Source organism: Trichosurus vulpecula, chromosome 2, assembly GCF_011100635.1.
Source record: "Trichosurus vulpecula isolate mTriVul1 chromosome 2, mTriVul1.pri, whole genome shotgun sequence".
Classification (NCBI taxonomy): domain Eukaryota; kingdom Metazoa; phylum Chordata; class Mammalia; order Diprotodontia; family Phalangeridae; genus Trichosurus; species Trichosurus vulpecula.
In genome coordinates this window covers 377834505-377859166 of record NC_050574.1, presented here as the reverse complement: position 1 = coordinate 377859166, position 24662 = coordinate 377834505, and the positions used below count along the sequence as shown (strand labels likewise).

The following is a 24662-nucleotide window of genomic DNA, read 5'->3' as shown; positions in this document are numbered from 1 at the left end:
CAAGGATATTTGTCAAATGATTTGCTAAAATCTAATTAAAGTATAATCTATGGCCTGATCTACCAGGCGAGTAATATATTCTGGACAAAACGTGTAGAATTTCTGGCCTAGTCATTCTCTAACAAGCAGTCTTTCCCCCATCTCATTGTGCCCCACCTCTTCTCTGGAACCTTCATATCTGCAATCTTCTGTTCCAGACTAGAAATTAACATCTCCCTAGGTGATTGGTGTCTTATACCTGTTCCTCTAAGTGGTAGGAACTATCAAAACTACTTGAGTATTTTTTTCCTTCCTTTAAAATACCAGAGCTGTTCTCAATGAGTAGTTGCCATTGAGTCATCTGCTGTGATCTGTATCAACTCAAAAGACCTAGACCTAGACCTAGACCATTGTGGACTCTTATCTTTTGTATGCTGAAGCTCATGAGGTCCATAAACAACATGGAAAGAATAGTGGATTTAAAGTTAGGAGAATTGGGTTGAAATTCCAGCTTTGCCATTTACTATCTGGGTGACTTTGGGCAAGTTTTAACCACCCTAGGTCTCATTTTCCTCTTCTATGAAATGCAGAGGTTGTAGTGGATAAGTTCAGAATCTTGAGCCTATCCATTCCTAAGTCATGATCCTTTTATTATCCTGCCTCCTTGGTTGCACTCATGGCTGTCTCCCAGTCCTGCTTTGGAGAGATCGGTTTCAGCCTCAGAGTGAAAGGGGATTGATAGCCACTCACTTTTGGAGGGTTTTGGTCCCAGCGCTAGCGTGAGAGACTTATTGGGCACCCCCTCAATCATGTGTAATAAAAAAGATCTGTTTCTTTCTTTTTAGTAAATAGTATTTTATTTTTTCTAATTATATGTTAAGACAGTTTTTGACATTAATTTTTTATAAGATTTTGAGTTTCAAATTTTTTTCTCTCTCCTTTACTCCCACCTCCCCTTCCCCAAAATGGCAAGGAATCTGATATAAGTTATACATGTGCAATCATGTAAACACATTTCCACATTAGTCACGTTGTGAAAGAAGAAATGGAACAAAAGGGAAAAGGCGCAAAAAACCAAAAAGTGAAAATAGTATGCTTTAATCTGCATTCAGACTCCATAGTGGACAGCATTTTCCATCGTGAGTCAAAAAGATCTGTTTCATTGCTGACTAGGCCATCTAATCATTCTGCAAAGCCTGTTGGATTTTGTGCATACTGTTAAGGTTCTGTGAGCTGAGCCTTGAAGTCAGAGCAAGATGCTGCAAAGTGGTGGTGAGTTTGGATAGGGTGCAGGATTTGCAGTAGAAAAGATGACTTCACCTCCTGCCTACATGGGTGGTCTGGGCAAGTGGCTTAGTCTCTCAGCCTCAGTTTCCTCTTTAAGTAAAAAATGTCATATCATAGCATCTATTTTTATTGTGAGGATCAAATGTGACAATATATATCAAGTGCTTTAAAGACCTTAAAGTACTATATACAAGTCAGTTACTGTTAGCTATTAGTGCTTTTCTTGAAAATGGGCTCTTAAACTTTTCTGTGTTGTAGTTACCTTTGAAACTTTTGTGAAACCTATGGACCCCTTGTTAGAATATTTTTAAATTTCAAAAATATGTAGAATTATAAAGAAAGTCAATTATTTTGAAATAGTTATCAAAATATTTTTTTAAAAGTTTTTGTGCCCCAGATTAAGAACTTCCTTTTTAGAGAAAAGAATATTAGAGCACACGGTGAGCCCCTTTCATAGTGGCCAGGACTAATAATTCTAAATGAAAGTAGTTCACCTATCTTCATATTGGTGCTGAGATTAACACTTCAAAATTAGACTTGAAAAGGTTTAAGGAAATGATACAAGCACCATCACCAGGGAGTATTGGGTACAATGGTCTTCAGTCTATTGCAGGAAGGTGGTTTTGGTTCCAGCCCTAGTGATATGGGCAATGATAGGATTCCCTAAGTACATACTTGAGACCTTCTAAAGTAGTTTTGGTGTTAGGGCATCAGCCCAACGTCTGCTGGGTTCATGACAATTCAAATAGCTAGTTGGCAGCTTCTTGATTGTAGCTGTTAGGGTGTTTTATAGGGAAGGGAAGGGTCCTGTTATAAAGGGGTCTGAGATCACAGGAATACATTAAACAGCTAGAAAACTGGGAGTTTCTAGCTTGGATATTTCTAGACATTAAAGATACAGATATCAAGGGGTTACAAAAAGTGGGAATAAGGGAATACCAAGAAGAAAAAGGGAACATGGCCAGGAAAGACAATCCTTCAATAGCCATCCCGAGTTCAATTATTTCTGCACAGAAGTCTCTCAAATGTGTATAATGAATCCTAATCTTGTCCTGAAGTTTGTTTTAGATAGAGAAAAGTAGGCCAGAAAAATCATGTTGTTAGATCTGTGTTTTAGTAAGACTTTTGGTGGCTGTGTGCTGGAAGGGCTAGAAAATAGAATCGAAACAGACCACTTAACACTATTACAATAGTTCAGGCAAAGTGTCTTGATGGCTTGAACTAGGATAGTAGCTTTGGGATTGGAGAGAAGAGGAGAAATTTAAGATACGGAGAGTAGACTGTGTAAGATGTGATTCAGAGTAGTATCCTGCTAATTCAGGTTCGATGTTGGAATTAAATGAGGCATGTGGGTTATTCAGCAGTTAACAAAAGAAGGCTTACTTAACCATATAGCTTATGAAAAGATATTCAAAGAAGGTATTAGAGTTACAGTGGATAAATGTATCTTTCCCTCTCCCCACCCCTTGTCTCCACATGGAAAGGCATCTAGTTAGGATATGGTGACTCTTGTGGTTTTGGAACATCTGACAAATTTGAAGGGCTTTAACTCCGTATGACTGGGCCTTTTTATGTCCTTAGGTGGACAGGAAGCTGCATCAGTATGGCCATAGGTGACCAGGAAGCTGTAACTTTAAGTCCCAACTAAAATCTCATCTTTTTTTCCCCCAACTTTTATTATAGCACTATATACCTTTTGAAAAAAATACTGACTTTTCCCCTTCCCCAGTTATTTAAAAATCAATAAAAGTAGTGACATTTCCAAAATCAGTGTTTGGGAAACATCTTCTAAATATGATTACAATTCATATGGAGAACACAAGGGAAAGAAATTATTTGTTATTCCAGTTTCACCTGACATTTCACAGAAAATCTTAAACTGAAATATTTCTCAGAAGAAAATTTACATAAATGTCTACCCAGCAGGGTTGGTTTGAGGAAAGTGTTTCGAAACCTTACAGTACTATACAAATGTCAGTTACTATCATAAAACATTAAAGATCTCTATATATATATATTTAATGAAGATATTGCTACAGTTTGTCTGAAAGCCCAGAAATCATGATACATTGCCACCCCTTCTTACATAGGACTTGACAGTTCATAAAGCACTTTCACATACAATATCTCATTTGATTTTCCCAAAAGTCCTATGAAGGCTAAAGAAGGGAGTATTGTCCTCATTTTATTAATAAACAAAACGTTACCCAAAACGGTATTTACTGAAGAATTAAAAATGGAAATCTCATTTTCAAAGAGTAAATTTCTCAGAGGGGGGAGGAGAAAGCGTAAGATTTTATGCTCTCCATTCCTCCTATCCCTTGAAAAAATTTACCATCTTGTGGTTGGATTTCAATTTTTATATTGTTTGTCTCATTTAATGGAAACATCTAAGAAAAGGGCACAGTATCCTGGAAAATCTCGTCTTTTACAGGAGGGTTTTCCCAGGCTCTTTTTAATTATAATGCCTCCTCTGTTAATTATTTCCTATTTATCCTTTATATAGCTTGCTTTATATATATTTGCATGTTGTCTTTCCCAGTAGATTGTAAGCTAGATGAGAGTAGAAATTGCCTTTTGCCTATTTTTGTATCCCTAGCACTTATGCTTGGCAACATATTAGGTGCTAAATAAATGTTGATTGTCAAGATTGGCACATTGGAGCCCTGCCCTCTTGGCCAGTCAGTTCCCACACACAGCTTTGTTACCCTTTAGAGACAAACTAGTGTAACCCATGTTAGGGAGGTTGGGAGTGAGGGTGGGGGAGAAACACTGGTAGGTAATGGTCCTATCACAACTTGGTCCCTGATTTAATGTGGGAACTAGGAGGTGAGGGAAGTGTTAAGCATTATTCATGAGACCATGAACCTGGGTGACTCGAAAGATGGTAAGGTTGTCAACAAACCAGGGAAGTTCAAAGGAGCAGGCTGAAGGGGGATGGCCTTTGTTTTGGTCGTGGGTTTGAGATGCTGATTAGACATCCTCACTGAGATATCCAGCAGGTAATTAAGTTCGTTATGAAAGTTCAGAAGAGAGGTGAAGTTAAAAAATAAAAAGATGAGGACTTGTTATGTAGATTTGGGAGTTATCTATGTAAAAATGATCATTGAACTCATGGGTGCAGATGAAATTAACTAGGGTGAGTGTAAAGTAAGAAGACTCAGTGACTTTAAGGGAGGTACATGCTGAAGGGGCAAGAAATGGAGATTAAAAAAGAAAGGTCAGATAGGTAGCATGAGAACCAAGCCTTGGTTGTAGAATGCAAAGGAAGAGAGATTATTCCAAGTGTGTCTACTTGTCCCTCCATTTTCTTTTCTCTCTTTGAATCAACAAAACAGGACACGCCACACCTAAGCTTTGAATTTGTCTTTCTGTGACCCTTGAAGACCTTGGTATTATGGAGGCTCTTTTAGTCTTCCTAGTCTCTTCTCCCTCATTCGAATGTAAGCACTTCAACCTCATTTAGCCCCTTCTCATTTTCTCTTTGTGTTTCTGAGAGTCTACCCAGTGTTTTCACCAGGATTGCATGAAAGTCTTTCATTGAATTATTGTTTGGGAAGGGAAAAATGATTATCCAGGGGAAGTGACTTGTCAACTGTGTCAAAAGGTGAAGAGAAGTCATGAATAAGGTACTCAGAGAGGGGAAAAAACCCCAAACCTCCCAAGATTAACAGCTCTCACACGGCTAGGAAAAGCAATTAACTAAGCAATGCTTCATATATGAGAAATGTCTTTGGGCCATACATAATATTTTAGTTTAAAACACAATTAGGAGGCAGGAACCAGGGTGATTGTACCAGAGTGCTTTTTCCAATTACACATTGGTCTGGGTTCTTCTTCCGTGTCTGATACAGTAAAAAGTTAAATGATTCAAGACATGCCCCAGTAAACATATCAATGCAGTTCATTATCATGTGAAGCAAATCCTGCTAAAACATTTTTATACTGATTAGTTTTGCAATGAAGATGGTTTATGATGCTTTTATAGTCTGAACCAAGGAAAAGTAAGATGAGTTAAATTTTGTAATATTTTCTTAGACTTTTCTAGAAAACAAGAGCATAAAGATTGGAAAAACCAAGTAACTTGATCCTTTTTATATGCTTATAATGGGCTTTACTTACAGTGATACCAATTCAGAAATCAGTGTTGCAATTGAATTAAACATATATTAAAATTTAGACTTAAAAAGATTTAAGGCATGTACCCTGGTGGCACTTCATTTATTTACTTTTTGTTTTGGGAAGTAATTGGGGTTAAGTGATTTGTCCAGGCTGATACAACTTGTGGCACTTAATTTAGAAAGGCCAAGGGTACCCCTTACATCCTGGGCCATCACCAGTCATCTTGACTTTTATCCTGCCACTGGACTTCGATGACTCTGGAGGAGAGAGTGAGGCTGATGACTTTGTGTAGCTCTGCCTCACTTAAATCCAATTCATGAGCAAGTCAAGACACCACCTTTGTGATATCATTGTACCTCTTCAAGAAGTCCTCCCTGAACACCCCACATATCCCTTCAATATGTACAATTAATAGAATACATCACTACAATACTAATATGAATTTACTTGTTTTCTTTCATGAAACCTCTTAGCATCCTATATGGAAAGTCCAATAAATAAATAAATAAATATTTGTATGAAATATAGTATAAAATGTAATATAAAATATATAAAAAATAAAATATAAATAAATAAATAAAAATAAAACACAGAAAAATGGAAATACATTTACCCTTGATTAAAATGAAATTGCTTCTTCAAAATGAAAACAAGATCTCTTACCCAAAAAAAGAGCTTTTAAATCTACTGAATTACTATTAGTCATATTTGCAGACTATAAAGTTTTGTAAGTTAAGGATTACCATACAAACCAAAAGTAGTTTTTCCTACAATGTTGAGTTGTATTGCCATTACTGAAATGCTTTTCATTGGGAATCCATGTAAAGGTACCAATTGATTATGCCGTTTTAGTTTGATTTCTGTCAAGAGAATTGGTTCATTCTACTTTGAGTTTCTGAGACCCAAGCAGTTTGTCTAGAGAGGACATATCTGCGGATCTGTGTGGGGTCTGCTGTGAAACTCCAGCTGAAACATTTGGAACACATAGGTTTGGCAAAGTAGAAGGCATTCCCAGGGTCATCTTGATCATTTCAGGTGTGCTTGGGCCACTGAACAGATGCTGATTAGTATTCACCGGAAGGATGAATCTTTAGGTCTGAAAGTCCATTCTGTTTTAGACCATTTATCAAATTTCAGAAGCTATCAGAAGCTGAAATTTTAGGAGTGCTAAGAGAAAAGTTGATCAGGGAGACATTATCAAAATATCTGTCAAGTCTTTTGCTTGATGGGCACTGAAGGTGTGCAGAACTGTGATTGAAATGGCTGCTGATTCCAACCTTTAGACCTGATCTTGCTCTTTTGCTAACTTTTGCTTCTCTTCAAGTATAAGTGATGTCTGACTACCAGTATTTTTCTCTCCAGATGCATTAATTTGATTGGTGATATCCAAAGATTTTTGCTCTTTTCCCCTCTCTCCCACATTTCTGGAGCACTTACAAATCAGTTTTCTCATAACAACCTGTATGATACATAGTACACATACATATTATTATCCCCATTTTGCACAGGAGACCAATGAGAGTAAGAGAAATTAATCATTTGCCTTTAGTGACAGCTAGTAATTATCAGAGGGAGACTTAGTTCCCGGATTTGTCTATAAGTCCAAGGCTCATTGCTCACTTTATATATTTTTTAAAAAATATGTTGATACCTTTTGTTTGTACACAACAATCATTTATCCATAAACCTCTCATCCACATTGAACTCTCCCATGCAACAGAGGAAAAAAATCGATTTGCATCTAGCAATTCAATATCTGTAGCTTGCCATATCTCCATTCAGCAAATGTAGATGTGCTTTGTCATTATTTCTTCAGGGTTAAGATTCATCATTACAATTAATCAGAATTTTAACACCTAATTTTTGGTGTTTTCTGTAGTCATGGCATATACTGTTCTCCTGGTTCTGCTTATTTGACCTTTATCAGTTTATAAAATTCTCTTGTTTCTCTGAATTCCTCTGAATTTCTTCGTAAAATTCTATTATATTCTTATATATTTTATTTCAGTCCATCAACAACTTATGAACACACTTTTGATTTTTTTTTTTGCCTCTGCTTCATAAAATGATACTATGAATATTGCATACATCCTTGGCATGACTGGGAGGGTGTCCAAGGATGTAAACAGCTTTGTAAGTTTTCTTGCATAAATCCAAACTTTTCCAGAATGGTTAGAGTAATTCACAGTTCCACCAACAGTGTATGAGTTTGGCCATCTTATCACCAACCAGAGAGTTGTTTTAATTTGCATTCCTTCCCTTGCTATTTCTACTAATTGGACTGTCAGAGACTATAAGCATGGAGGAAGGGATGGGAAGAGTGGGCATCAACCCCACTCAAGTGAAATAGACAAAGAAAGATTGAGCCTACATACACACTCAAACGTGCAAGGGGTATATAAATGCACCAACTAAAAAATAAAAGGGATAGGGACAGGTGAATTAAGAGGGAGATTGATACTGGACAGGGAATAGTCTAGAGCAAAACTACCTGATAATGAAGGGAAGATTAAAAGTGGGTGGGGAAAGAGAGAAGGAAAGAAAAACAAAGAACTTAAGAATTTTAGGGGTGGTACCTAAAATTTATCTTAGGCAATTGGGGAATTGTTAAATATTCTGTGGCATATGAATACAATGAAATTGCATTATAAGAAATTACAAAAGAGCAGAGGAGGAATAAATGAATAAGCATTTATTAAGCACCTACTATGTGCTAGACATGCCAAATTCTTTACAAATATCTCATTTGATCATCACAATCCTCTGAGGTAGGTGCTATAATTCCCATTTTATAATTGATGAAACAGGGGCAGAGGTAAAGTGACTTGCCCAGGGTCACACAGATAAAAGTGTCTGAGGCTGCCTTTGAACTCTTCCTTACTCCAGGTCCAGAGCTCAATCTGCTGCACAATCTCATAGCCATTTTATGCTTCTCTTGAGTATTGTGTGTAAATGTCAGATTTTCTATTCAGCTCTTATGTTTTCATCAGGCATGCTTAAAAGTAGTTTATTTCATTAAATATCTATTTTTTTCCCTTGAAGGATTATACTGTTTTGCTGGGTAGATTATTCTTTATTGTAATCCTAGGTCTTTTACCCTCCAGAATATCATATTAAAAGCCCTTTGCTCCTGTTGCTAAATCTTGTGTGATCCTGAAAATGGCTTCATAATATTTGAATGATTTCTTTCTGGCTGGTTGAAATAGTTTCCCCTTGACCTGGGAGCTCTGGAATTTAACTGGAATTATTCCTGGGAGTTTTTATTTTGGCAACTCTTTCCAGAGGTGATCAGTGTATTCTTTCAGTTTCTGCTTTACCCTTTGTCCCTAGGATTTGAGGCTATTTTCCTTGATAATTTCTTAAAATATGATATCTGGATTCTTTTTTGATCATGGCTTTTAGATAGTACAGTAATTCTTAAATTATCTCTCCTAGTTCTTTTATCCAGATTGGTGGTATGAGATATTTTTCATTTTCTTCTATTTTTTCATTTTTTGACCTTGTTTTATTGTTTCTTTGTTTGTTTTTGTTTTTGAGGGGGGAAGGCAGGGCAATTGGGGTTAAGTGACTTGCCCAAGGTCACACAGCTAGTAAGTGTGTCAAGTGTCTGAGGCCGAATTTGAACTCGGGTCCTCCTGACTCCAGGGCCAGTGCTCTACTCACTGCGCCACCTAGCTGCCCCTGTTTTATTGTTTCTTAATGTCTCATGGAGTCAGCTTCCACTTGCCCAGTTCTAATTTTTAAGAAATTATTTTCTTCAGTGAACTTTTGTATCTCTTTGTCCATTTAGCCAATTCTGCTTTTTAAGGAGTTATTTTCTTCAGTGAATTTTTGTGCCTCTTTTACCAAGCTGTTCTTTTTTCATAATTTGCTTGCACCATTCTCATTTCTTTCCCCACTTTTTCTTCTACCACTCTTATCTCTTTAGTTTTTTCAGGAAATCTTGTTGGATTTGTGTCCAGTTTGCTTTTTCCTTTGATACTTTGCTTGTAGTGTTTTTCATGTCTTCTACTGAGTTTGTGTCCTGATCTTCCTTGCCACCATAATAGCTTTTTATAATCTGGTACTTTTTTTAAAATCTGGTTTGCTCATTTGTCCAGCCTATTTCTAGACTCTGAACTTTATGTTGAAGTTGTGCTCTACTCCTCTGGGAGTAGGGATGCACTGTCCCAGGTCTGTAAATTTTTGCTGCTTCTAAGGTGGGTGCATCCAAGGAGGTATGTAATCTCTCTTGGCCTGCACTTTGGTCTTTACCCAAGAAGGCCCTTTGATCCCTTGCAGCCACAAGTTCTAGCACTGCTCTAGGCCCTGAAACTGTGACCATGTTCTTTATTCCCCTGCAGCCACAAGTTCTAGTGTTCCTCTCTGCCCTGGAATCCAGAACTGCAAGTGGGCAATAGAATTGCCAAACAGTACCTAGTCACAGTGTCCACACAGACCCACAGTTAACTCAGGGTCCCCTGTAATTTCTTTCTGATTAGTTATCTAATCCCTTTATTGTCTCTATCTCCGAGTACCTGAAGCTGCTGTTGCAAACCGCTCCTAGGCCCACCACTGCTGCCACTGTGTGCACACTAGGTGGCCCCCACCTCAGTGTCACAGACCTTTCCTTCTGACCTCCTAAGTTGTTTTGGGCTGGAAAAAAGTCTCACTCTGACCTTCTGTTGGCTCTGCTACTCCAGAATTGTCGTTGAAGAGTTATTTAATGTTGTTTGGACAGGAATAGTGGGAGAGTTTGGCTGGATTGCTGCTCCTAATCTGTCATCTTGCCTCCCTCCTCATTTTGTTTTGCATTAAGTGAAATCACTCCAGTTTGGTTTTATATTCAGCTTCCAATCTATTAAGTATCTCTTTTATGACCAAAATAAAAGAATTGAACTGAGATTAAGATTACTTTTTAATACTATGAAGAATCAAAAGAGGTAATAGTTTTCCAGCAAGCTACTCTTTGGTATAAAAGTACACTTGTAAATACCTGAAATTCCCATGAGGATTGCAGATTCCTTGGAAGGAATTTCTTGTAGAAAGGGTAGAATGTCATCATGTACAAATTACTTATCCATGTATTCCAAAATCTTTCCTAAGCACACTAATGAATTTACACGAGCAGCAAGGGAAGATGTTTGTAAACACACAGTTTTAATTCTTGGTGTCAAGTGAGTTTTCAGGGATGGATAGGCTTTGAAGTTTACAAAGTTTGGAATGATGTTTAGGCAGATTTCTCAGATCTGAATCAAAGATTCTAAAGTTCTATAAACCAATGGTAGAATACTGTTCTTTATTTCATCTGGAAGAGTTTTAGATAGTAGCAAATTCCCCCTCCCCCTTTTTTTTCCTTTAGGAAAATTAACAAACTCTCAATAGACTCTTTCTGTTTAAAGATGGCCAAGGTCAGGTAGAATTAACTTGACATACTCCTCTTTTGCACTGTCTGCAAAAATTAGTAAAACACTGGGCAACAAAGTCAAAGGTAGCTTATCAGGGTTTACAAATTCTGAGGTCAGGCAAGGCAGAATTCTTTGTACTACCATGCACTTGGGTAGTTTGGTCAGAAGCTTTTTAAGTTCTTCAAAAAACTGATTTCTAGAGATTATCTCTTTGGAATAAAAAAGTCAAAATAAAAAACATCATCAAAGAAGGCAATCTTTGTCATTTTGATCTGTATCTGGTCTTACAAGTGGAGTCATATTTAAAAGTAATTTCACATGTTCATAGTCTTACTCAGGTATTATTCTGTAGAGAACTGAATCCTAGATAAATCAGCCGATCCAATTGCCTACTGAAACAAACACACATACACATAGATACATATGCACATATGTGAATATATATACATATATGTATATATATTTATATATCTTGCTTGTTGACTTCAAAGATAGATTTTTCTTTATTAAATATAGTATAAACAGTAGCTCCTAAAGTTGTCTAACAATTCACAGAAAGTATGTATTCAGGAACCAAATATTCAGAATTTGGCAAGCATAATGATGACAAATTGAATACTATTCTTTACAAGAAACAATCTTCAGATGTATTGGTTAATGATATAAAAAAATTTAAGCCCATTAGTTTCCAGCTCCGGCTTTATTCAGCATATTTTTCCAGAGTAAGGTTTCCATGAATGATTTTTACACTGCTACATAAAAATGACAGTTCTTCAGAAACTTGAAGTAAACCATATATTGTTTCTATATCGTAAAGTTCGTAATCCTTAATATCAGCAGACACTGTGGAAGGCAAAGTTTCCTAGTTACCAAGAACGTTGACTAAGCTTGCATGTATTGGTTCTGTGCAAATTACCAAGCGATTCGTGTTTAGTTGCCCTTCTTTGTGCTGTTAAAAACCCAAACTAACTCATTGCCACCCCAACCAATGTCAGACTCCTTGGTGACTGAACTGTGTGTTATTGCATTGGTGACATCAGCTGTTACTTTTCCAATGGTATTCTTCAACTTATTCAGCATGTACTCCATGACTACGATATTACACAATTTTATTGCCTCCTGAGGGGGCAGTGCTGCTGGCCCTAGTGATGTGGGCAATGATAGGATTCCCTAAATACATACTTCTAAAGTGGTTTTGGTGTTAGGGCATCAGGCCAACCTTTGCTGGGTTCATGGCAATTCAAATAGCTAGTTTCTCCCTCAGTGTTGCTGCTCTGGCTACTCCATTTTTGCCACCATTGGGCTCTGGGAGCCAGATGGTGGGGAGGGGGAGGGGAAGGAAGAATGGTCCAATTCTTTAGGAGGGGTCCAGATAAAATCTACTTTCCCTGGTCATTGTGTAAGGAAAAGTAGTTCCACCCCAACAGTTGGGGATGTGCTGGAGTCAGCTTACATAGGCCCCTGAGAGCCACTTGTTAACCAGTGTGTTTTTACACCTTAGAAACTGACAAGCATTACATATCAAGGTTTGATTTAGTGTTTTGTGGATTGTTTAGACTTTAAAGTGACGAAGACAATTTTAATAATGCCTATTAAACTCAAAAACGTATTGTGCATTTTCAGAGACCTGGTTATTAAACATTCACTAGCATGCCTCTGCTAACAGTTAACTTGATCTCTACTAGCTTAGCTTCTTTTCTGCCAAATGGGAGAGAAAATCTTACACAAATCTTATACCAAAGAGAGTCATGACTAGCAGGAAAACATTTTTATCAGAGCAAGCAAGTAAAACTTTAATTGGGGAAGCTATGCAGATTAGTTGCAGAGATGAGGAACCAGCAGCTCTAGGTCATATGTGGCCCACTCGGTCCTGAAGTGCGGCCCTTTAACTGAATCCAAACTTTACAGAATAAATCCCCTTAATAAAAGGATTTGTTCTGTGAAACTTAGACTCAGTCAAAAGGCCACACCTCTAAACTTTGGGCAATAGAATACACAAGAGTAAAGCCTGCTTTATGACCCAGGAGTCGGATGGAATCTCATTTCAATTGGGGAGAAAATGATCTCACCTGACTTAGCAATCTGGGCGGGGAGGGGGCACTGGAAATCAAGGGGCATAATGGGCTATTGGCTTTATCTCTCATGTCTACAGCTGTCTGCCATCCAGATTTTGTTACATGACTCCTTCTTCACCTCTTCTGCCCTTTTCTGTTTCTCTCTTCCAGAAAGATCTCAGCTAATCAGGAGTCATTCTCCCTAAAACGATACATTGTCACAGGGCTATCCTTCAGGGGACTTTCAAGCCTTCCCAGATAGGGGTTACACAATTAAATTCAGTAGAGAGATAAGAGTAACAGTGCACTTGGCTTAAAAACCCCCAAACAAGTACAAAATAGGAGACATGTTTATGCACAATACATCCACTGTATTGTGTTCAATTATGAGCACCGCATTTTAGGAAGGATTTTGATAAGATGAACATCAGCCAGAAGACGGTAGCTAGTAAGGACAACTAACGGTCTCTTGATTTTTGTCATAGGGTTGAATGATATACCTAGAGCAGAGAAGATTCTGGGTAGAAATTTTATCTGTCTTATAGTATTTTAAAGGGTTTTGTATGGAAAAAGGATTAGGCCTATCCTATTTGGCTTCATGACACAAAACTAGAAGCAGTAGGTTGAGACTTCAAAGAGGTGTCTTTGGGCTTAATGTAAGGAAAAACTTCCCTGCAATTAGAATTATCCTTACTTGAGAGATTCAGCAAAGGCTGGATGATGTGTCAGGATGCAGTGGCCTATTCTAGCAGCCGGTAATTGCCTACTGACCTGTATCATAGATTCAAGATGCCTCAAAATATAAAGTACTGAACAAATGGCACTGAATGAAAACTTACTTTTCCACTGAACTTAGAGCAAGTTTTAGAATCTGGTGATTAGCTCAGAAGAATTGAGTTGATGATAACAGAAATTCATTCTGTGAGCAAACTTATTGGAATCTTTATTGTTGTTTTGCCATGGATCCCCTAATGAGCTAATATGGAGGTATGAACCTCTGGGAAGGTTTCTCAGAATTCGGCCAAGGCCACAGAAGTAGCCCTCTATTTCTATGAGAAGAATAATGAATCTGCAGTTAGATGTAAGATATAAAAACAGAGGTGAGAGATAACAATTTTTGCTTCCTCACTAATCACTACTCTAGAATTCCTGGAAAGAGAAGAAAACTTATGAAACATCATGGACACATATCAGAAATGGAGCCTTTCCAGTACCAAAAGGGAAGTCTAAGAAGCCATCTTGGTTGTTTCTCCCAGCATCTATCACAAGTTGGTCTAATGACATAGCTATCTGATACCTTCAGACAGCTCATAGAGGACCACCTTGACGTAGGGACCCCCAAATTTATAGAATGCCCCCATCTTCAACCCTTGGGAGGCCTCTTTCAATCCATCAGTCAATCTGTTTTTATTAAGCACTATGCCAGGTGCTGGGACTACAAAGATTGAAACAATCATTATAAGAAGCTTACATTCTTATGGGTTGGACAAATAGATGTAAAAATAGACACAGCCAGGGCAGCTAGGTGGCACAGTGAGTAGAGCACCAGTCCTGGAGTCAGGGGGACCTGAGTTCAAATCTGGCCTCAGACACTTGACACATTTACTAGCTGTGTGACCTTGGGCAAATCACTTAACCCCAATTTGCCCTGCCTTCCTGCCTGCAAAAAAGAAATTAGACACAGCAGAGTCACTTGACCTAGACATGTTCTCCAATCCTCAAGCATTTCCATAGTAGGATTTTGTGCAAGAAATAAAGCTAAGAAACCAAGAACCCTAATAAGATAACAACCCAATTAACAGCAGAAAAGTCTGATCCCTAATTTGTTCACTCAGCACCCTTAACAGATGTGTTATTCTCGTATTGCTGCACAAGAAGAACAAAGGGCATGCAATGGAACTCCACTCTACCCTTTTCCCTCTCTGTACCAGCAAAAGCCACAAGCCAGATGCTTGCTCTGTCTAGGACTGCAGCGTGGCAGCGCCCAGTGCTGCAATGAAGAGTAGAGGAACATAGGGTAGAAAACAGGATATTAGTGTGTGTGCATGTGCGTGCGTGCGTGTGTGTGTGTGTGTGTGTGTGTGTGTGAGGGTGGAGAGGAATTGCATAATCAGAATGTTGAACCTGATAAGGAAGGAACTGGAAGCAACATTTTCTGAATTTCTACTTACTTTGTGAAGTACTCTTTGACCTACTTGGAGTAACAATTGAGCTGCCATAGAGGAGGGAACAAGAGATTGAAAAATATCAGAAACTGCGCAGAAGCTTGGTTTCATTGCTGCCATTTGTTTTGGCATCAGTGGGAAAACAAGAAGATTGAATAGAAAAAGATTAAAGAAATGAACAATTTTCCAGACCATAAATGAATGAGACGAGAAGCAGCAGCAGCAGCACTATGGCATCTACCAAGAATGGAAAACAATAAACAAGAAAAAAGAATGTTTTTCAATGCTCTGTTTTCAGTGTTGAGATTGTTTGGAAGTTCACTATGAGCCCCAGAGAAGGGGGATTAGATTTTTTAAATTTTGCTTCGTAGAGAGTAAAACTAAGACCAATGGATGGAAAATACAGGGAGATAGTTTTTATAAGGAAAAAAACCCCTTTCTAATTATTAGAACAATCCAAAATGGAAGAGGTTTTTGTTGAACTAAATTTAAAATGGAATGAGCCACTACAGGAAGAATTGAGTTCTTCATCTGTGTTGGAAGGATGAGCATTTATTGGGGAAGTTGTTGTTCATCCTTCATTCTCAAAAAAGACCCATGAAGAAGTCATAGAACAGAATTGTGTTTCATTTGGGAGTTACACTAAATGAACTCTGAACTGTCCCCAGACTACCCACTGTTCAGCTGCATGGTTGCCTGACTCTAAACCTTAAGACTTTCCATCAGATCTGCAGCAGAATCCTCCTGTATTGTCTACCCTAGTTAAAACGTGAGCTCCATAAAAGAAGGACTTGTCTCAATTTTCTATTTGTGTCCTCAGCACTTATCTCAGTCCTAGGCACATAGTAAATACTTAAGAAATGCTTTTTTACCCATTCCTCTATACATAAGTGGTCAAAGAATATGAACAAAAAGAATTGCAGGCTATTAATAACCACATGAAAGAGTGCTCCAAATCACTAGTAAGAAAAATGTAAATTAAATAAGATTTCACCACATACTCTGCAAGCTAGCAAAGATGACAAAAGATGGGAGTGGTCAATATTGGAGGGCTTGTGGAAAGATAGGCACACTGATTCATTGTTGATGGAACTGTGAATCAGTATAACCATTTTGGAAAGCAATTTCAATTAGGTAAATAAAGTCATCAAAATGTCCATCACCTTTGACCCAGAGGTTTCATTGCTGGATTTACCCCCTTGAGGAAGCCGTTGATAAAAAGGATGTCGAAAATGTTTATAGCTTCTCTTTTTGTAATAGCAAAGAATTGGAAACAATAAATGTCCATGAGTTGGGGAATGGCTAAACAAATTGTAGTGTACGAATGTAACGGAATATTACTGTGCTCTCTGAAGTGATGAATTTGGTGAATACAGAAAAGCATGGAAATATCTATATGAACTAATGGAGAGTGAACTAAGCAGACCCAAGAAAACCATATATATGATAACTTCAACAATGTCACTGGAAAGGAACAACTACACCCAAAAATCAAAAGGACATGTTGTGAAATTATAAAGAACAAGCATGGTTGGAACTCCCATCCTACTCCTTTGCAAAGGTGGGAGGTTCACAAGTACTGCAGATTGTATACCTTTTCAGATTTTTTTGAACATATGGATCAGCTATGCTGATTTTTCTTCTTTCTCTTCTGTCTTTAAAAAAATAGCATTTGTTATATGGGATGGTTCTATGGGAGGGGGAGAGGGGGTGATATTGGGGGAAACTGTAATGATGTAAAAAAACCCCAAAAGATCAATAAAAATTTATTTTAAAAAAGAAATGTTTTTCATTTATTCTAATTCATGTTTTGGATTTCTCTTGAAAGAAAACCTCAGTACACAGAGACAAATAGAAGACGTTATTGGCTATTTTTTGAATAAGATAATTATCTAGGGTTAAAAAATGCCTTGAAGTTGGAAGACATATGGCTTAGTGTGTGTCTAATTCTTTTTCAGGAAGAATTAAAGCAGAGATATAAACAATTATAGGCTTTGTCCTCAAGTTCTGTGGATGTCTTGTTATACAGCATATCCCTGGAAACATTTAAAGTGATAGTTTATCAGAGAGTTCTGATAAGAAGCTAGTGAAAAATCAGATTTGCCTTCCTAAAATTTCAACTTCATTGAAATTGTTGCTCTCCCTAATCTTTAGAGCAAACATTTAAATCATCATTTCACTGGAAATGGGTATATTTTTGTTTTCATTCACAATCATTTTACATGTTTACATGCCCTCATAGGATACTGAATCAATATGCCCACAATTATACTGTGTAGGCTGACAACATTATATCCTACATGTCCACGTTACACATGTATGTACCTCAGTCTTACTCATTGCAGAAACACATTACACAAGTACATTCTATTTGCTTGTACATACACACCACTCCAAGTTGTAATATTGTAGCTAGGTTTCATGTATATACCTCATTATACCAGTCAGTTGTTCTAAAACACATACTGGGTAAAAGTACAAATGTCCTTCCCCACATATGTGAACAGTAGAAATGCTTCCTGTTTTCAATTAAACATTTATTCAACAAGTGTTTATTTTGGAGCAAAAGTAGCCATTTTACACACAAATGTACAAAGTAAGAACAGTACCTGTTTCTGTATAAGAATATGTTATTTAAAAGACAGTTTAAAAAATAAAATTCTATAGACTATGATGAATTCCATTCTCTTCTCCTCCAACACCTCCCTTCTCTCTTCCCTTAGTTTTTCCATTACTGATAATTCAGTTCTTAGAAAATAAGGTCCTGTAAGACTTCAGGAAGGATCATCTTTGTTCTGTGCTGAAGAATCCCAAGACACTTAATAGACAGGTCCATAACTGAGTTCAACAGTCTTCTAGTTTTCCTCATAAATGGCCTGGAAAAGGAAAAGGAAAAGATTTGTGGTGTTGTGGTGTGTGCGTGTGTGTGCGTGTGTGTGTGTGTGTGTGTGTGTGTGTGTGTGTGTGTGTGTATTTGTGGGAGGATTCAAAAGTCCAAACCAATAATATAAAATGTACAAGATTACATCTGTAGGCTGTTAGATAGGATCCGTGGCACACATGGAGAGCCCAGTAAAAGGTCCATAAAGGGTACGAGAAGAAAAGCAGAATGTTCTTTCTGATTGCTTGGAAATGCTCTATACATATATTCTAATAGCACTATGGACACAGGTGGAACTCACCTGACCTTCACTAGTTTGGAATATGAAAAGGATCTGAATGCTTTACTTTTACATTTCAGAGAGGACAGAATGTGCCAGGAAAATTGAGTGAGAACAGCACACCTCAAAAACTTAAATACGAGAGCTCTTTTCAAGCATCCATAAAAGCTTTGGGAGCGATCTTTAAAAGTGCTGTGCATTAGTCTCCACAAATAAGGGAGTGGAAGAGAAAAGCATTCTTTTTTTCCCCAACACAAGGCAGATAGGTGGCACAGTGGATAGAGCCCTGGGCCTGGAATCAAGAATACTTGAGTTAAAATAGGGGTTCGGATACTTACTAGCTGTGTGACCCTGGGTAAGTCACTTAAGTTGTGTTTGATTCAGTTTCCTCGTCTGTAAAATGGGGATAATATTGCACCTACCTCCTAGGGTTGTTAGGAGGATCAAATGAAATATTTGCAAAGTGCTTAGCACGTAAGAGGTGTTTAATAAATGCTAGTTCCCCTTTCCCCTTCTTAACCTGCCACGGTCCTTACTGGTGCTGAGTCAACTGAAAGACTTTTGTATGATTTTGACTTACTAATATCTCTTATAAGCAGAGAGGAGATAACCATGTAACTCAGGACAATTCATGAGTAATCAAGACTCAGGTTGATTAGACAGTCTGACATTCTCAGTGAAATTTGGACTGGACTAAAGATGGGAGAAGGAAGGTGTGGTCTAGAAAGAGTGACTGTGCCCCAAAACTCTGAAGGTGGGGTCTAGAAGAAAAGAGGGATCAGTCTTTTTTAGCTTTTAATTTCCACCTGAACCTCCATACCTTGCCAGAAAGCACTACTTCTAGTTACAAGAGGAAACAATATATCTTTCTTGTATCTTTATTTTCTTTTCTCTGCTTCGAGAATTTAAAAACCGTATTAATTTTTTCTTCCTGTTTCTAAGTACAATTATATACAATATTACTTCATGCATTGAAAATAGCCGTGCTACATTTAAGGTTTTGATATTCTTGAATTATCAGTTTCATGTTCATTTTTTTCCTTTACAACTTGGGTTTAAAGTTGAATTTGTCTCAACTCTGGATACTTTTGATTAAGGTTATTGGATGTTGAATTTTCTTTTTGAAATTTTATTTTGCATTTTGCTGGATATTCCTCCTAAATTTGGTATGTAATTTTCTCTTCAAGTATGCTTTTATTTTTCTGTTATATGATGCCCCTAGGAGGGTTGCAGGAAAAGAACCTCTTAAGTAGTTTCTCCTTTTAGTTGACAGAAACCCTGCTTGCCTGCTACTGTCAAAGAAGAGGACCAAGGGACCATGCAGGCCTAAGCCAAAAGTCCTTTCAGTGTTGAGACAGAATATGACTGAAACGGCTAGGAAGTGTGTCATCTTCTGAAATGAAGTACCAAGTCACATACTGTAGGTGGTTGGCCAGGAATAGGGAAGGAATATCTGTAAATGCTCTGTATGACTCATGTCACAAGAAAAACAAATAGTATCAATTTTTTTTATATCAGTATTTTTGCCTATTCACTTGCCAGGGCAAGTAACAACCTCTATGGATCTCATTTTCTTCCTGTTCAAAATGAAGATAACAGCACTCACCTTCCAGTTATTGTATCAAATGAGCTAACATGTAAAATGTTTTGTAAACCTTAAAGTACACATTAATGCTAGTTATTATTAATAGCAATAATTAATAATAATAATTTCTTCAGTTGGGCTCACTCATGGAAGCCAGAAACATTTCCCTCTGGGTGTGGGGAAAGTTTGTTTACTTTCTTTGTTTTAAACATGTACTTTGTTTTTACTGTAGTGTTTACTAGAGGTGCTTGGGTTTATTTGTTGAATATACAGTTGGGAGAAAGCAATTGAGTGGGAGCATCCTTCGAGAGATAAACCTAACACTGAGAGGTCTTGCCAAAGAGCTGTCTCTGGCTGGGGACTTAGAGCTAAAAAAGTGAGAAAATTATAGATTCTTTACACAATTTCCCAAAGTAGAGGAGCATTTATACTGAGAAATCCATCTAAGCAATGAGCCAGTAGTATGGTTAAGTAGGGGCAAATAGGAATGGTTGAACAATCCCACTCACCATTGCTTTAACTATAATGATTCATATGATGCAGAACCAGTGAATACGCTGAATAGCCACTGGATTTGTCATATTGCACCATTTTTTTTTGGAAAAAAAGAACTATGTGAATATGGATTTGGAGGAGTCTCCTTTCTATACATGGAGAATTGTTATTAACATATTGCTTTTCAGGAAAATTGAAATGTGCTTTTATTTATTCTTATGTAGAATATATTGTCATTATTTTCAGCTAATATGATCATTTTAAAGGATTTTCAATATATGCTCAAGAAAGATTATCAGGTACTTATGTGTTGTAAGTAAGGTGTTATTATACTTTACCTTTTTCTTGGCATCATCTATTTTTTTTAATTCCTCATAACGATTTTTAGATTCCCAAAGAGGCTGAAGCATCAATTCTTCAACCATAGGAAAAAGCTAGAAGAAATGGATATACATGTTTAAAAATTTCATTACTCCTAAAACAATAAAGAGTAACCAAGAATAAATGTTCCCTACTCTTTGCATATGGGTGGTTGTTCTATACAAATATTCTAATTGTGCAGTTGACACAGGCAGAGCTCATCTGACCATCACTAATTTGAAATATGAATAGGACCTGTATTCTTTAATTGTGCAATTCTAGGCAAGCACAGTGAAAACGACATTAGACTTGGAGTCAGAAGACCTGAGTTGAAGTTTCCTGGAGAGAATTATACTATCTATTTCACACCTCATGAAGATAATATGGTATAATAGATGCGCAATTATTAATAACTATAAAGCAAATGTAAATTTAGAACTCAAAACCAAACTAGGGAATAGTAAAACATCTGATTCCTGAGGCAACACTAAGATTTTTTGTCTTATACCTTACAAGTTCAAAATGAAGGAGCATGAATCCCCAGCAATTTGTCTGATAAATGTTTAGTTTGGAAAACAGAAGAATTAGAAGGGATATAGAAAAGTTGTCACATCGTAATGAAGTTTTGATTTATTCTGTTTGGGCCCAGAGGGTAGAAGTTGCAAAGAGGCAAATCTGGGGTTTTTAGTAAACTGCAAGTTCAATATGTATCAACAGTGTCATTTGGCAGCAAAAGATTCTTTCTTAAAAAATATTTTCTCCAATTACATGTAAAATTAATTTTTAGCATGCTTTTTTTTTCTTCAGATTTTGAGTTTCAAATTCTCTTTCTCTATCTTTCTTCTTCTCCCTTCCTGAGATGGCAAGCAATTTATTGTAATTTATACAGCAGCAAAAAATTCGGGTTTTCGGACTGATAAGAGGCACAGTGTCCAGGGTGAGAGAAGAGTTAGTGACACAGTTTGGTGGCGCAGCTATGTAGTACGAGACAGAGTGCTGGGCCTGGAGTCAGAAAGACCCGAGTTTGAATGTAACTTCAGACACTTACTAGCTTTGTGACCCTGGGCAAGTCACTTAACTGCTGTCTGCCTCAGTTTCCTCATCTGTAAAATGGAAACAATTATAGTACCTACTGTTACAGGGTCGTTGTGGGGAACAACATACAGGCAGGCATATCTAGGAGATAATATTCGTAAAGTACTTAGCACAGTGCCTGACACATGGTAGACACTCTAATAAATGCTTATTTCTGTCCCCCTCCACACCACTCTCCACTGGTCAGACCACATCTGGATTACTGTGTCTAGTTCTGGGCACCACATCTTAGGAACAAGGGTGGGGAACCTGTGGCCTCGAGGCCACATGTAGCCTACTAGGTCCTTGGGTGGGGCCTTTTGACTGAGTCTAAATTTTACAGAACAAACCTTTTTATTAAGGAGGATAATCAAAGGGCCGCACTTGAGGAGCTAGAGGGCCACATATGGCCTTGAGGCTGCAGGTTCCCGATCCCTGGAATAGACATTGATAAGCTTCTGGGTGAAGCCATAGATGGCCTTTAAGTTCATACTGGGAGGATTAATTGAAGGATGATATAGGCTAGATATGAAAGGCTTGTTATCTGAATGAAGCATTTTACTTTTTCTGCTTAGGCCCAGAAGGTAGAAAGAGTAGCAATGGGTAGAAGTTACAAAGAAGCAAACTTAGGCTTGACCTATAATTTTCTTTCTAATAATCAGAGCTATCTAAAAGTTAGATTGGACCATTTTAGGAAGTAGTGGGTCCTCTCTGACCAGAGGCTTTAAAGCAAAGAATGGTTGACTACTTGCTAAGTACATCGTAGGAGGAATTATTTTTAAGGCATGGGTTGTACCATATGGTCCTGAGACCCTTTCCAAAATCTGAGATTTTGTGATTCTGAGCGAAAACCATTTGCCACAAACATCACTATTAGGAGTAATTACATGTCCCTGAACAGGTTTCACCTGAGTAACACTGAGAATATGGTCATCTTTCAGAAGACTTGGAGATTCTTTATATATAACATATAATCCAATGTCAGTTATTTACCTTGGTAACTGTTTCAAACATTGGGATCAGAACAAACTTGATGAATCCAATTTGGGCTGTAGGTTTGGTCACTTTATCTCGATCCATGAAAGGTGCCACTGGAAGTCCTTCAGATTTTTCTCTGTCACTCTGAAGTAAATGCAAGAGACAGTGTTCTAAAGACTAGAATTTAAGAATACCTCAAAGGACCAACGTGCATTGACTGACACAGTGCATTTGCACATACTAGAGATAGTAGGATGGAAATTTTTCTTTCAAAGTAAAATTATAGTATTTCCTTGTAATGATTTGTATTTAAGGTACATTTGCACAGATAGGAGATAAATTATTGTAAATTATAATAAAATGATAAAAAAATTATTTACAAATTATTGCATCAATTGACAGGCCCAGTCCTTCTAGCATGAAGATAGATATATCATTGGAATAGCAGTTCAGCTGATGCACAAAGCAGTTATATATATAAAACTGTTAAGTTCCTTGGAAATTTGAAAGGATTGAAATTGCCCTATTCATGTGCTCAATATTAAATAATTATAAATATTCTATTACTGAAGCTGTACTGATTAATGAGTGAAAGATCACAAATTCACATAGCCTACTATATCTAGCCAGCCCTAGGCCAGTCTAAAACCATAACTCATATTCTCTCTCATCTAGGCCATTTTCTTGCTATCTATTCTGCTGCCATGTGTGTTCCACACTGTGCCACTCCTCCAACTTTACTCTGAGAACCACAATTAGTTTTCCCATTACTTCTAAACAACATGTCTATTGTTTCTTCCCATTCTTCCCATTCACCATCCCTGTGAATTTCTGAGACCAACATCCTTTTCTCTGGATACCACTGCCCAATACATATTTTCTTCCCCTGTTAGAATGTCAGCTTCTTGAGGGGAGGGACTTGAATCCCTAGTGCTTAGCACAGTGTGTGGCACTTCAGAAGTGCTTAATAAATGCTCATTCATTCTCCATATTTAGAGTGTATGAGTCTTTAATTACTGAACTAATCATTGTCCTAATTGAAATTAGAAGGCTGGGCTACATGACAACTTGTGGTCATTTCCAACCTATTGGTTCTGTATTTCCAGGATGGATTAAATTATTCATTTTAATATTATGCTTCTAACTATAACTTATCCTGTTGTCCTTTTTTTAAATCAGATGCTTCTCTTGGCTTAATTTTATATGTCTCAAAAGTTTCTGATTTCTGAGATAATTATATTCCATTCCAAGGACTTGCAAAATGTTAATATATTTAATATAAAGGGTAAATACTCCATGAAAGAAACCAGAATATATTTTCAAGCCAAATACTTTTAGTTTAGATCCTATTTCATAGGATCATAGATCAAGATCTGGCCATTATAGATCCAATTATCTAGTCCAAGCCCCTCAATTTATTTACCTTCATGGTCAATTAGGATCCAGGTTGAAAGCTTCCTTATAGCTATAATTTTATATTGACTTGTGGGATTTTACCCATTTCATGATCAAGAACTCTTTATCATAAACTCCTATCATTCCATTTCTCCCTGGGTCTTACTACATTAAACCTATTCTTCATTCTCACTGTGACCTATGATTTATTCACCCCTTATTACTTTACCAGGCCATCACTCTCTCTCTGGTTTCCTATTCCTCACCTTCCAATTTTGACCCTTTATTTAACAACTTAAACCTCTACCCCTTTCAAAACTCTTGGGTTAAACTCCTATGTCCCTCACACCCTGCTAGTCTCCAACTCTGGACAGTCAACTCCACCCACCTCATGTTCTGCAAATCAGTTGAACTGAGCCCAAGTCGTGGAACTGTGCTGAATGAGTCCCCAACAAATTTGTGTTATTTAATCTCAACTGGGTCTTTACAAGCTAATCCCTTTATTCTACCCTAGTTGATCTTTGATTTCTCTTAGCTGTTTCAAACCTTCTCTTCTCTCCTGAAGCCTCCCACAAAACTCTCCCCTCACCCTCACTTCTGAGGACTTCATATCACATTTT

The 24662-nt window shown here is 37.4% G+C and overlaps 1 protein-coding gene and 1 pseudogene across 3 annotated transcripts in view; both read right to left on the bottom strand.

The window, feature by feature from the left end:
• Window positions 1–6120: 6120 nt before the first annotated feature.
• On the bottom strand, window positions 6121–12001 carry LOC118839916 (annotated as a pseudogene).
• Window positions 12002–16905: 4904 nt separating this feature from the next.
• PDE9A (phosphodiesterase 9A) overlaps window positions 16906–24662 on the bottom strand; it is a 173031-nt gene continuing 165274 nt past the window's right edge. For 2 of the 3 annotated variants that reach the window (XM_036747414.1, XM_036747415.1), the window contains 3 exons: window positions 22663–22791; window positions 20574–20669; window positions 16906–17870 (listed from right to left, as the gene is read on the bottom strand). In XM_036747414.1, coding sequence (XP_036603309.1) covers window positions 17850–17870; window positions 20574–20669; window positions 22663–22791 — 246 coding nt within the window. In that variant the 3' untranslated portion in view covers window positions 16906–17849. Of the gene's footprint in view, window positions 17871–20495; window positions 20670–22662; window positions 22792–24662 lie in introns of those variants that run through there. The other variant, XM_036747416.1, reaches the window with a different exon arrangement.